The sequence below is a fragment of the Dendronephthya gigantea genome, unplaced genomic scaffold (assembly GCF_004324835.1).
Source record: "Dendronephthya gigantea isolate DGI-Jeju-01 unplaced genomic scaffold, DenGig_1.0 1312, whole genome shotgun sequence".
Lineage (NCBI taxonomy): Eukaryota > Metazoa > Cnidaria > Anthozoa > Malacalcyonacea > Nephtheidae > Dendronephthya > Dendronephthya gigantea.
In genome coordinates, this window is record NW_021164319.1 from 175,456 (window position 1) to 190,302 (window position 14,847).

The 14,847-nt window shown below is 37.3% G+C and overlaps 2 protein-coding genes across 2 annotated transcripts; one reads left to right on the top strand and one right to left on the bottom strand.

The window, feature by feature from the left end:
* Positions 1-10,518: 10,518 nt before the first annotated feature.
* Positions 10,519-11,345, bottom strand: LOC114545151 (zinc finger MYM-type protein 1-like). Its single transcript, XM_028563494.1, has 2 exons — positions 11,180-11,345; positions 10,519-11,126 (listed from the first exon to the last, which is right to left on the bottom strand). The coding sequence occupies exons 1-2, from the start codon at positions 11,343-11,345 to the stop codon at positions 10,519-10,521; spliced, it is 774 nt and encodes a 257-aa protein (XP_028419295.1).
* A 1,354-nt stretch (positions 11,346-12,699) lies between these two features.
* On the top strand, positions 12,700-14,828 carry LOC114545152 (tetratricopeptide repeat protein 28-like). The gene has a single exon (XM_028563495.1). It carries the CDS (start codon positions 12,714-12,716, stop codon positions 14,826-14,828), a length of 2,115 nt encoding a protein of 704 aa, XP_028419296.1. The 5' UTR covers positions 12,700-12,713.
* The last annotated feature ends 19 nt before the right edge of the window (positions 14,829-14,847 follow it).

Here is a 14,847-nt window from a genome sequence, read left to right on the forward strand (position 1 = left end):
TTAGCCAATCAGCAAGTCGTAGACGACCGTTCTTTCTTTGTTCAAATTTCGCGCATGCGCACAACTACCATTCGTTTCAAAATATCAGTTCACCAACACGCTGCACGCTGTAATAGGGGTATATATAGTTTTGCAAAGGGGAATATTTTTATTTCAATTTCAGGAAACTTTCAGCGTAGTCAAAACAGGATACGTATAAATTATAATAAAGCAACGTTGCTATCATTTCCAGCGCATGTCAGGACATAATTTTTATGGTACTTGTCACTTGCCAAAGAGTGTAAAATGATGTTATTTGGAACTGTAAAATGGGCTTGGTCTTTGGGGTATTGAAATGAGTAAATAACATGATCCTGGTAAACGTGTAGTCATCCTAACAATATAGCATGTTCTTGTTTGGTTTAAAGAGAACTTCTTATAATACCACAAAATCATCTCAGGCTTTGTCAAATCTCGGGTAACCAGTGCCGTCTCATGTGAACTTCTTCAAAGTTTATTATTTCACACTCTTGGCAAGTGACAAGTACCATTTCCGGCGCTATCGATCACATGAAGGCACGATTTAGAGAAAAAATAGACATGCAGATCTGCGAAACACGAAAATATCTTAATATTGAAAATGCATGAGTTTGCACTTATCGAAACTCTTAAGTACTTCGGAAGACGATATAATTATGTTTGCGGTGAAACAATTTCACTTTCTTTACGACATAACTTGTAATAAATTCTCCGAGAATCAAAGCTCAGAAAGAAGCGACTTGTGCGCAGTAGCTCTATCAAGGGAATTCAGTTGTTATGATTCAATTTTTTACATTGCTTGAAATGAAATCTTATAACGATCGCCTACCACAATTTTTGAATATTATTCACATTTAAGAAATAAAAAAAATTTTCCGTGTTTCTATACAGTTACAGAATCGCTAAAACTAGACACGTAACGGCAACCGTAATTGTTTACCTCACACGACGAGTCAGATCGCAGTTGACATATTGATTTTCCTAGGGCTTTCGACACACGCAGTACGCGAAAATTGAAAATTATCCGGCATTATTCCTTTCTTCAGAAATTAGTTATTTTTAGAGTCAATAAACAATAAAATATTGGCAAAATCTTTTTAGGATAACAAAAGGTCGAAATGTGGAAAGAGGACTGTGGTTAAAGTTGGATTTCCAGTCCTCTCACTACATTTTGACCTAAAACGCACGGCCTTAAAATATTAGCGCGGCAGTACTAAATTGTCAGTCTGGCTACATCAGTGCAAACGGTAGGCCCAACTTAATGGTGATTTTAGTTCTTTCAGAGGATAAAAGCACCAACAATGAACCAAGCCAAGGAATTCGATTTTGTTAGCGGCGCGAAACCGGCTTTTATCCACTTGGCATCAAAGCTAATAATCTCTGAAATTTTCATGCCTTCCTCGGTTTTTGTGGGCTATTGAAATATGAAATTAATAAATAAATCATGATTAGTGTCAATTTCAATGGTTGAGTATTTCATGCAGGTTCTGCAAGTGCTCTTCCAGGAAATAACATTACATAAGCGTTTAAATTACCAGTTTACCAACATGCTGCACAATGTAATAAGCCTATAAAAATATATAGTTTTGGAAACCAGAATATTTTTATTTTGGATGCAGAACACTTTAAGCGTAGTCAAAACAGGATACGTATAAATCATAATAAAGCAACCTGACGTTGCTATCATTTCTCACACATGTCAGGACATATGGTAATTGTCACTTGCCAAAGAGTGTAAAATGATGTTATTTGCATGCATGGATCTGTAAAATGGGCTTGGCCTTTGGGGTATTGAAATGAGTAAATAACATGATCCTGGTAAACGTGTAGTAATCCTAGCAATATAGCATGTTCTTGTTTGGTTTAAAGAGAACTGCTTATAATTCCACAAAATCATCTCAGGCTTTGTCAAATCTCGTGTAACCAGTGCCGTCTCATGTGAACTACTTCAAAGTTTATTATTTTACACTCTTGGCAAGTGACAAGTACCATTTCCGGCGCTATCGATTACATGAAGGCACGATTTGAATAAAATAATAGACATGCATGCAGGTCTGCGAAATACGAAAACATCTTAATATTGAAAATGCATGAGTTTGCACTTATCGAAACTCTTGAGCACTTCCGAAGACGATATAATTATGTTTCCGGTGAAACTATTTTACTTTCTTTACGACATAACTTGTACTCAAAATTCTCCGAGAATCAAAGCTCAGAAGGAAGCGACTCGTGCGCAGTAGCTCTATCAAGGGAATTCAGTTGATGTATTCATATCAAGTGGCCGTTGATGCAGTTCACGTACGGGTTGGCAAGTAGCATTGGATAAAGAACCTGAACTGATATAAGGATAAATATACATTCATCAAAGTATCAGACCGTCGGTAGAAATAGGAGGAAAGCAAAGATCAAACCGAAAGCGAACAACAAAAGCTATGCCTTGAATCTTAGCTCCTTAACGGGTAAGTTTGTTTAATATATAACCAGGTCGGTAGCCTTAGATTTCATAAACATGCATTGATTTAGGATATATTTCTACATATATACTAGCATGCATATGCGACCATAAATCTATAGAGTATACAAGCAAAATATTTATATTGTGGTATGTAATATACAAAGTTTAAGTGAAAGTGAAGTCCGCTATGCGCATATATAACAAATTGAGGCATAAATTTACGATTTTTTTATATAAAAGCACTAGTTGACATTCATTTAGGCATAGCGAAGAAAATGTTGCTAGATTTTTAGAAGAAGTTATACAGATCTACATGATATAATTTCATACATCAGTCGGATCTGTTAAAATAATTAATAAGCTATAAGTTAATAAGCTTTCCTGATTATCAGTACACTGACAATATTTATAACCAAATTTATATTTGGGCATGGAATCTGCATTTTTTAAACACTTTGATTCATCGTAATTATCGTTTCTCTGGTTTTTAAATGAAAGTAATCACAAAGATTAACTTTCACGACCCTACGTTTCGACACTCCGGGGTGATCTGATGTTGAAACTCGGTTTCTTATATGCTCTCAAGATGACGTCATCTATTAATTAAATGTAAATATTTTTTTTGCAAATAGCTTCCGTCATCCCTATATAGGACACAAGGACTCGCATTAATATGCCAGGCTTCCAAACAACGCTTTTGTCCATAACGATCATTAGTGGTAATGACTTTTGAATCGTTCCACGTTATGCGGTTAGTTTGAGACACGTGTTCCTCTAAGGCTGATTTTGAACTTTCAAAGTTCGAAAGGCCTTTTTATTTTCTTTTAAACGTTTGCCAAACAGACGTTTTGTTTCACCTAGATATTCTTTCTCGCAATCACCACATGTTATAGAGTATACAGCATCAGTTTTCAGTTTAGTCGCTACGCGATCCTTGGGTTTCGCGAAAATATGTCCCAGTGTCTGAAAGGTTTTTCCTTCCTGAGATTACGTATAGATGATTGTTACCATTCTATACAGAGATGGGTAATAAACCTCTCTACTAAGGAGCTAAGGGAGATTGAAAGGAAAGGACTAGAGCATGGTCTTAAGTTTGCTATTTCATCAAGGCGAATTCCAATAGCTGAAATTGTCGCTTCGGTTGAAGAAGGAATTTTTCACCTCAACGACGAAACTAAGCTAACGGTAAGAGCTGAAGTCAGTAGCATCCTCAGACGTGCTAAGGCTCCCCCAAAAATATTTACAGTAAAGTGTTCATCTTTGAAGAAAGATCCGGACAGTGTTGTATTCTCTGCAGATAAAGGCAATTGTGTTGTTGTGATGGACAGACTACGGAAAACTATCGCGAGAAAGCGCGTGCATTGCTCAATCACAAAAACACCTATAGTGTCCTTAAGTCTGACCCAACTTTTAAGACTGAAAGAGAATTGAACAAACGCCTATCACTCTTTAAGAAAGCTAACAAAATTAGCGAGGTCACTTATAAATTGTTGCGTAGTAGCGATCGATTATCTCCGCGATTCTATGGCTTTCCGAAGATTCATAAGTCGGGAATCCCTTTGATACCTATCGTGTCTTTTCTCAATTCTCGTACTTATACTCTTTCAAAGTATTTGGCTAGAATATTGTCTCCTACTGTTTGGAATAGTCTCTACACTTAATAAAAAAGTCCACTCATTTCGCAGAATTTATTAAAGGTGAAACTCTAGACACAGACCAAGTGCTCGTATCGTTTGACGTCGTTTCCTTGTTTATCAAAATCCCTTGGTGGGGTGTTACAACATTTTTGTATAAGATTGATCTTGGACAAAAGTTGTTGTAACACCAATCCCCTCCCCCCAAATTTATTGTTGCTACGTGAAATCTCCTTACAACATTGATTTTGGGGGTGGGGTGTTACAACATTTTTGTCCAAGATTGTAGGTATTCTTTTTGAGCAAGGCACTGATTATGTCGAAATGAATCAGGAGATTTATTTGACAAAATTATTGACAAGATTTGAAATGTATGTTTGCAAATCCCGCTCTACTCTTTCTGCGACGAGGATTTTACTGAGCCAAGTAAATATCGTGAATTGGTTGATTGTCTGATCTATGCAATGACATGCACGCGCCCTGACATATGCTGGATTGTCACGACATTGTCACAGTATTTGTCGAGACTTCTCCGAGAGCATTGGTTCGCGGCAAAACATGAATTGCGCTATCTGAAAGGAACTCTTGATTATAAATTGTGTTATAGAAAGTGTGATGATGATTTGCGGTTATTGGTTATAGCGATGCCGACTGGGCTTCTTCGACCCATGATAGACGAAGTATCAGTGGGTACTGTTTCAGTTTAACTGAAACCGGACCATTGATCTCATGAAGATCAAAGAAACAACCGACTGTGGCGCTCTCCTCTTGTGAGGCAGAGAATATTGCTCTGGCAGTGACCGTTCAGGAAGCTCTTCACCTCATCCAGTTATTAAACAAACTCGTTAATATTTGTTGTCTAATTCAAATTTATGAATATAATCACGGTACGATAGCTTTATCGAAAGATCCAGTTAATCGAAATAGGTCAAAACATATAGATATTCGTTATCATTTTATCCGCTCGACGATCAACGCAGGCAAGGTTGTAGTATACTACTGTCCTACTACAAATATGATAGCTGATATAATGACTAAATCACCAACACGTTAAAAGTTGCAAAGATTCAAAGATTTTATATTTGGTACCTAAAATATTTGTAAAATATTGATTATCGTTAAAGTTATGTTAACCATTGATGTATCTGAGTTAAGCAAATATGAATGAGATCAAGCTAGTGGGGGTGTTAAAATGTGATCTCATCGTATTTCTCATTGTATGTACTTAGGGCGAATGTATTTTTTATGTACTTAAATAAAATGGCGAAAGCACATTGTGTTATTTGAGTTGAGAATATATCAATCCGAATCGCCATCACGACGGAAGCGCCGAGTACTTCCACTGGCAGTACGGCCAGTGGAACGAACAGTTCATCATGTGTTGCTGAGAAATGACCTGCATCCAGTTGCCCTTTTGGGCACCCTTCGTACCCTTCAATCCGACGCGATGCCCTAGCTTCATATATCGAGATCTTCAACGATTCTCAGTTTAAGTAATCTAATAAGTATTTGATACTGCAAAGCTTTCGGTCTGTTAACCCGGGCCTTCATCAGGACAAATCCCTGAAATAACATTTACACGGCACTATAATAACACGTTAGGCGTGATTTGTTAGCTTACGCCATTAATTAAGCGGTTTTAATTACCAAATAATTATGAAAAAGTTATAGTTTTAATTAATACGCTTGTCCTAGACTAGTGTTTAGCTAGCTGACATTGAAAAGAGCACGCGTACGCCACGTACTATTGAGCAAAACAAAAGATTAAAACTATATAATAGACCTATTTATTGGAACGATTTATTTTTCATAAATATTAATTTTGGTAAGTGAATGGCGCGAGCTAACAAACCATGACTAACGTGATATTTAAGTGACGTGTAAACAGTGTAAATGTGTATTCAGGTAATTGTACTGATGAAAGCCCGGGTTAACGGCCCGATAGCTTTGCAGTATTAAATACTTATGTGGTGTACCTAGTGTCAGTAGACTCTCACTATGCAAACAATGGAAGATTCTGCATGAGTTTGTTCTTCATCAGTCTTCACAAATCGAATCCGAACGTAGAGGAGCTGGACACAAATCCTACTAATGACCGTGAACATTCATTTGGAAAACAAAATGAGCAGCTTCGTCAACCTTGGAAAAAAAGCAAAATTGTTTCAAAACAAATCATAACCAAAGATTGAGTTTTTGACAACAATTTATATAGCTCTGGCCTGGAGTGAAAAGTCAAAGAGAAATTTATTTTAACAAATTTTAATGCCGTTTCATTTTGCACTACTGTGATTCCAGCAAAACTCAGATAAGTGACTCGGGCAAGATGTGTAAATAAATAAATGCAAAGATAAATAAATAGATCACGTCGCAATCATGCTTCATGTTCTGTATAGCTGTAATGACTTTTTTATGATTTATAATATTAGATGCTTTTTCAAATTTATACATTTTTGCATAGCTATACAGTTGCCTGTTTAATATGTTACTTCTGCCTGTTTAATAGAAAATTCGATCAATCCTAACATAAATTCTAAAGGAAGTTTTCGTTATTTATGCACATTATAAGTGTTTCTCCTCAAGTAATCAGCATTCCGGATTTGCGAAATGCGACTAAAAAACGAACATAAATATATATGGCATGTGAGTGAGAACATTCGAATGTAGTATTTATATGTATTGAGCTGTTATATAATTGGATTGAACTCAACTTGATTTGAGTTATGAGCTGACATTCGAATTTTACGGGAGTCATAATAATGTTAAAATTGTGTAATTTTATTCGGACTTAAATTTTAAAAGCTTGCTAATTACTTTATACAAATTATAAAATTTTCGAATTCCTAGGCTACCTTCACAGTGGTTTAATATTTGCGTGTATAAGATTAATACTGTATTAAGTACTATGCCTTCAAAGTAAAAAGGTTGTTTGTTAGCGCAAAGATCACTAAAAAGACAGCTTCTTTAAACGAATGCGGATAGCCCAGTGTTATGAAAAAGCTGGTCAAATAAGGAGTATAACCGAATCCACGCGCGTCTGGACGTTTCTCCAATAATGCATCTTTGTTGAATGCAGGGCCACTACTTGCAGAATAAGTTTTGGAGTGTGTTGGTGAGAAATCGCCTGCATCCAGTTGCCCGTTTGGAGGATTGGCACCACACATTTCTCAAATTCGTAACTGCGAATCCGAGGAAATGCCGTTCATATCGATGTCCTTAAACGATTCTCAGTTTGTTCTTCATTCACAAATCGAATCCGAACGAAGAAGAGGAGCTGGAAACAAATCCTAATGACCGTTAACATTCATTTGGAAATCAAGATCAGCAGCTTGGTTAACCTTGGAAAGGGGAGAGTGAACTTCCTGGCCTTCCTTGGAATAATGCTGAGGATACAGAAAACTTCCCTGATATCGATAAACTTTAAAATGTGACGTTTTCATGTATTTTAGAGAGCACAGTAGCCGTCCAATGATTTAACGACTGTGGCGAATACCGACAATTCATTGCAAACCGTGTTAACAAAATTTTAAGCCATCCGAAAGTATTACAAACTGATAACATGGCCAGAAATTGCGGACATGGAATATGCAGATTGCCGTAGCAAATTTGCATATCTGTTCAAATATTATTCGTTTGCAGAACTATAAATTATATTGCGCATTCTTAAATTTTGCAAAATTTAAGAAAATCATTGCATCTTTGCTATTTGCCCTGGTTGTTTCTTGTAACTCGTGTCATATTGAAGATCCTGAGGTAATATTTTGCCGGCAAAGGTTTATGTCGGCTCTGCATTTTTATTTTATTTCTACGCTATTACGGTTTTCGTTTTATATGGTATTCAACGTGATAAATGACCAAAACTTTGTTTTGAAAATGCAGAACGAATATTGATAAAACATTTTGAAATACTATATAAAAATATTAAGATTAACTTGCTCTGCAACGAGCAATTAAGGCAAATTATAATTGACCTACCTAAAGGTGTATTTTTAGCGTTTAGTACTGTGCACATTACAGTTTACTATAAATTCACGAAGCTTTATTTTGACACCATATGCAAATTTAGGCGGAAGTAGAATGTTAAATATGTCCGAATTTTCTGGCCATGCCTGCAGACTTGAGTAGTCGTGGCGTCAGTCTCACGTCAGCAGCGTTGTGGTGGAAACGTCTAGTCTGGTTGGCTGATCCAGGTGAATGACCACCTCAGATCGTGACATGTACAAAAGCAAATAATGGCCTCGATAATTCTCGAAGAGTTCGGCTTGAGTAAAACAAGGAAGATTGGTGATTGAGCCTTGAGATTCAAGCACAATCCTCGAAATCCTTCCGACAAGATCCAGAGAGTATTAACAATACAGGAGATTATATATCAAGAATTATTTTCGGTCCGCAGAGCCCAAGAGCGGAAAGTTTGTGAACGCGAAAGTTCGTGAAGAATTTTGGATTCCTCGGCAATCTTTGCTTTCGTATGCTGGCAAAGCGATCCCTAAAAAACGTAATGGATGTAAGAGATTTCCTGTTGTAACCATTCCAAGCCCGCCTGCTGAATTTTTGCACATGAATAGACTTAAGATGATAATAATACCTTTCACGATAATCGGCGTGGATTTCCTAGGTACTATCAAATATCGTAGAAGTCCGAAGAAGAGCGTATGGTTTATTACACTTCTGCCGTTGAGAAGTGCGGCACATTATTACTATTGCATGGTCAGTCAGTGTTGCTTGCGTGCCAATCCCGTTTAGTGAACACATTTTCGTTTTCTAATATCTGATATAGCGGTTTTAAGGTCTGTGGACTCTGTGCCTTCAGTTGCTTTTCTTTTCAAATAAACGTGCCGATACCAATCGTTCGGCTCAACTAATTGTAAACGCACTAGCAAGCAACAATTGCTGTTCAGGAATTGCTTATCTTATAGATGAGGAGAATGCGTGAAAACCATTCGATATTGCACAAAAAGTTTAGAAATAAGTGTCTGTGAATCATAGGCGGCGGAAGATGTACATTATGGGGGGGGGGGCTTAGACGCGAGGACAGAATCCGGACTTCGGGGACAATGGGACATGCTCCCCAGGAAAATGTTGAAATTTGGTCTTCTGAAGTAACATTTAGAACTTTCTGCGAACACATTTTTGAAAATTTTTAGACTCTCAAAACTCTATGCAAATACAATAGTCAACCATAGTGAGTAAACAAAAACAATACAAATATTGTTAGTAGTGTAGATTGAAAAATGGTTCAAGTAGTTACAGAATAGTTCCCTTCTTAACAGTCCCAAGAACCAAAGTAGTTGATTCGTCGCTCATTCACAGATACGAACTGTTGTGCAATACTTGTTAGTTCCAGTTCGACCAGTTGATCAGTTCTGTCTTTGTGAATATGCATCAAAATAAGGTGGTTCAGTCGTTTCTGGCTCATGGTGGTTCGTGAATAGTTCTTGAGCCTTCGTAAAGCAGAAAAGCTTCTCTGAGCGGTAGCACTGGCCATAGGAACTGTTAGAAAAATTCGAAGAAGCCTGTCGACTTGTTGCAGCATGGTTTTACTGTAGGGACAGGTATTGAAGAGTTGCACGATGGTACCTATGGAAGTTACCTTTTTCACACCCAATTGGTGTTTTACATTCGCAGTCGCACTAAGTCTGGAAGCATGCACAGCTGAACCTTCAATCTGTCAAGGTCGAGGTCTTTTGCATATAATGCTGACAAACTTTCAGATGGTTGGATTGTGACACCACTACAAGACTTCAATAGTAAACTCTCAATTTCTTTCAAAATTGCAAAAGAAGGTTGGTTGAATCTGCGCCTCATCTCATTTATCACCAGATCCAATACTTCGAAATACTGATGACGAAAAAAACTTTCTGGAGACGTAAATGTGTGATTGGCAGAACCGTCGTCAAGACGTTTAGGTATAGATTTAGGCCGGCGAAGTTTGGGCGGCTCGGTTAGATTCTTTGACTTGCTAACGGTCGCTTGAAAGAATTCAGAAAATGCTGCGTCTGAGCGTTGCCTTGTAAGGAACGATACTGCTTGAGAGACAGCCATCGCAGCATCCTGAGCATTAAGGTCATGCCCCTGTAATGTTCTGGAGAGTTGCTCAGTAGCACTGAACACCAAGTATGACAGGCGTAGCCCAAAGAAAGTTTGAAACCTTTCCATTAAAGCAACATATCCAGATGCATTTGAAGCTGAAGGTCCAGAATCCTTACTTACTTGTTCCAGTTCATTACAGATGATTTCATAGTTCTTCAAGATGGCGTTGATCGCACCTGTTCGCACAGTCCAGCGGGTTGGACATAGTGGTTTCAATCCCGGAGCATCCATGTTAAATTCTTCTTGTAAGTGTCTAAAAATTGCAAAACGCTTTGGCGATGCACGTATTATAGTAGCCACGCCCGAAGTCAGATTGAGAGCTTCTTAAACTGCATCGCACTGACGCCCGCAATCCTGCAGACACAAATTGAGATTATGTGCCAAGCAATGAACAAAGAGTGCAGACGGCTCGTCCTCCTGAAGGCGCTTTGCAACACCGCTAATGCACCCTGCCATATTGGCAGCCCCATCGTATGCTTGTCCACGACACTGAGAAAGCGGAAGAACACAACGTAACAAAGTGTCCTTAATTACCGATGTTAGGACTTCTGCAGTTGTGTTCTCTACTTCAACCATTCCAATCAGATCTTCCGAAATGTTGTACTCCGAGTCTACCCAACGTATGGAAACTGAAAACTGCTCAGCACCGCTTAGGTCTCGGGTTTCATCAGCAATAATTGAGTACCATTCAGCATCCCGAATTTCTGCAAGTAGTTTTCTCAAGACTTTCATACACATCAATTCGATCAATTCGTTGATTATGTCATGTGATCTGTACACTCCCTTTCTTAACCATGCTTCAAGACCAGGCACACCTTCACACCTGCATTTAAGAACCTGGTAAAGGTTTCCTTCCTCTTCAGTGTGTCCGCGAATTGCAACACCCTCAGTAAATGCGGGTTCGGCTTTCTTATTAAATACCGATGGATATGCTTTTCGGCAATAGAAGCAAAACACACTATTCCTTGAAGTGCAAAACGTTAACCAGTTATATTCCTTGAACCAGTTGGAAGAAAATGACCGAGTTTGCTGTCCTTGTCTCTTGCTGGTTGAATGGAAGTCAATATTTGGATCGTAAGGATTTGGGAGATCATGTTTGCAACATTCAGATATGCAATCTTGCCCTTGTTCACGTTGTTCAGTAAATTCATTTGCTCCTATCTCATCAGTCTCATTCGACAGCGGATGTTCTGTTGTCTCTTAATATTCTAAGATATTCATATTTGCACGTAATTTGCACGTAATACTATAATTATACTTACTCAGAATTAGAGTTGTCTTCAATTAGCCTTTCTCACGATGACGAATATCCGCCATTTTTGGGGTACTTTCAATTTTGTTAAATAGGTTTAAAACATTATAGCAATATGAAAAGCGTTTTTTTTTTAATAAACAGACCATTTGACGAATAAGTTCAGCCTAAAATTGAAGATTTAGTAAGCGTAAAAGGCCTTAACTTCACGATTTCGAAAAAAAGTACCCCAAAAATGGCGGCATATTCGTCATCATGAGAAAGGCTAATTCTAGGCCTCTTCACAAAAAAGCCGTCTATATTTCTTTGCATATTTTCATTTGGTAAAATTACTCGTTAAATTTTTCTTCGTTAAATTTTCTTGTAATCTTGTTTGAATATTTCGTACATTTGCATGTTTGTTTATTCATGCATTTATTGCTCAGTGGCTCATCCACGATACTTTTGAGCAGCAGCGTATATATCCACCTAGTACTTCATGAAATAAAAGTGTAGCTGTGAAGTGATAAAAACCAAGTGCATTGAAGTCATGGAAGGCCAAAACTTTCTCCTATATTTAATATTTTCGTCCGCTTATTGCAGTAAAAGCGTTCACATGGATCAAGGTGTATAATGTTGAACATTTTTTTCTTATATTCAACGTTTGTTATATAAGCAACTTATTTCAAACATTAGGGGGGCTTAGCCCCCCCTTTTTCCTACTTTCTGAAAGTTGGGGGGGGCTTGCCCCCCCGGTTCCGCCGCCTATGCTGTGAATTATTTTAAATAAATCATAATATAAGTTACTGCATTAGTATACATTCATTTCTGACAGAAAGCCACTTTATACATTGTTAATTTGTCCTCGATTTCCATGACTTTGGCTATTCCCAAGTTTGGCTTGTGGACTGGTGTTGAGGGACTAATCACTCGTTAAGTCCTATTTTCGGGAAGTAAACAAAGGCTCTCTCTCAGAAATGAATGTATACTAATGCAGTAACTTATATTATTGTTTATTTAAAAGAGTTAAGGCACTGTTTTGGGGGCGTAAACAAAGGTTTGTCCCAAAAACAGCCCTATGGTGCATTTTCAATATCACTATTACCAGTCCGATTATCACTATTACAAGTGTCGATCACAATAACACCTCAAACTTCGATTGTGTCAACGAAGGAAATACTCTTCCATGCGCGGTATATAGCTACATTAATTAACCTGTCTAATAAGTTTTTACATAATTTTGTTTAAGGTCTGAAGTAAAGATAGAGACACTTCAAAAGGTAACGAAATGGGTTCGAAATCTTCAAAATCTGTCACTGCAAACAATGATCCGTTAGAAAGAGCAAACACCAATCTCAATTTAGGTGATACCCATTTTAGATTAGCAGAGTATAAAAAGGCTATTACCTATTACATTAAATATAGGGAAATTTGCACTGAAATTGGCAATTTTCAAGGATTAGCAAGTGCCTGTGAGAAACTGGGTTCTGCCTGTTTACAGCTAGGACAGCATGAAGAGGCTATCGAGTATTTTGCAACAAGCTTAGAAATTTTCATTAAATTTGAAAATCACTCAGGAGTGGCAACTAACAATGGCAATTTAGGCACTGCCTATCATAGTTTAGGAGAGCATGACAAAGCTATTGACTATTTCAAAAAAGGTTTGGAAATCAGTGCTGCTATTGGCGACAAGTCAGGAATGGCAAATATTAATGGCAAATTGGGTAGTGTTTACCTTAGTTTAGGAGAATATAAAAAAGCTATTGACTATTTCAAAAATGGTTTAGAAATGAATATTGCCATTGGCGATAAGTCAGGAATGGCCGATAACAATGGCAATTTGGGCAGTGTTTATCTTAGATTAGGAGAATACGTTAAATCCGTTAGCTATTTAAAAGAAGGTTTAGAATTGAGTACTGCTATTGGTGATAAGCCAGGTATAGCAAGTCAAAATTGCAATTTGGGAAATGCCTACCTTCGTTTGAGAGAATATGAGAAGGCTATAGGCTATTTTAACAAAGGTTTAGAAATTAGCACTGCTATTAACGATAAATCATGTATAGCAACTATAAATGGCAATGTGGGCAATGTTTACCTTATGTTCGGAGAATATGAGAAAGCAATTGACTATTTTAAAAAGAGTTTAGAAATGCGAACTGCTCTCGGCCATAAATCAGGAATAGAAACTAATTATGGCGATTTAGGCTATGCTTACCTTAGATTAGGAGATTATGAGAAAGCCATTGACTATATCAAAATAGGTTTGCAAATGAGTACAGCTATTGGTTATAAATCAGGAATTGCAACTAACAATACCAATTTGGGCATGACCTACCATAGTTTAGGAGAATATGAAAAAGCCATTGACTATTTCAAAAAAGGTTTAGAGATGAGTACTGTTATTGGCGATAAGTCAGTAGCAGCAAATAACAATGCCAATTTAGGCATAACCTACCTTAGTTTGGGAGAATATGCCAAGGCTATTCACTATGGCAAAAAAGGTTTAGAAACAAGTACTGCTATTGGTGATAACTTAGAAATAGCAAGAAACAGTGGAGTGTTAGGTAAAGCCTATCTCATTTTAGGAGAGTATGAGAAAGCTCTTGACTATTGCAAAAAGGGTTTAGAAATGAGTACTGCTGTTGATAATAAGTCAGGAATAGCAAATAACAATGAAAATTTGGGTGATGCCTACCTTATATTGGGAGAATACGAGAAAGCTATTGACTATTTCAAAAAAAGTGTGGAGATGAGTGCTGATATTGGCCAGACGTCTGCAGTTGCCTCTAACAATAGCAATTTAGGCATTGCCTACCTAAAAATTGGAGATTATGAAAAAGCCATCGACTCTTTGAAAACTAGTTTAGAAATGAGAACTGTTATTGGTGATAAGCTAGGAATAATAAAAACTTGTAAAGACTTGGCAAATGCCTACCTTGGATTACGAGATTATGTGAAAACCATTGACTATTGCGAAAAATACTTGGAATTAAGTCGCGATATTTGTGATAAGGAAGGAATAGCATCTTGGAATGGCAATATGGGTGATATTTGCGTTAGTTTTGGAGAATATGAGAAAGCTATTTATTATTACAAAAAAGGTTTAGAAATGAGTACTGCTATAGGGTATAAGTCAGGCATAGCAACAAGCAATGTCAAATTGGGCATCGCCTACCGTTATTTGAGAGAATTCGCCAAAGCTATTGATTACCTCGAAAAAGGTTTGGAAATAAGTACTATTATTGGCGATAAATCGGGGATAGCAGATGCGAATGGCGGTTTGGGCATTGCTCATATATTCTTGGGAGAGTATGAAAAATCTATTGATTGTCAAAAAAAGTGTTTAGAAATTAGTACCGCTATTGGCGATAAGTATCGAATAGCAGAGGTCAATTTTATATGAGCGTTGTTTATGGATGTTT

What these genes read in the sequence shown, in the direction of transcription:
- LOC114545151 (XM_028563494.1), bottom strand. Translation starts at nt 11,345, where the DNA reads ATGAATTTACTGAACAACGTGAACAAGGGCAAGATTGCATATCTGAAT. An exon ending in TGGTTCAAGGAATATAACTG is followed by an intron (nt 11,127 to 11,179) that starts GTTAACGTTTTG and finishes ATTGCCGAAAAG; the next exon opens with CATATCCATCGGTATTTAAT.
- LOC114545152 (XM_028563495.1), top strand. Translation starts at nt 12,714, where the DNA reads ATGGGTTCGAAATCTTCAAAATCTGTCACTGCAAACAATGATCCGTTA.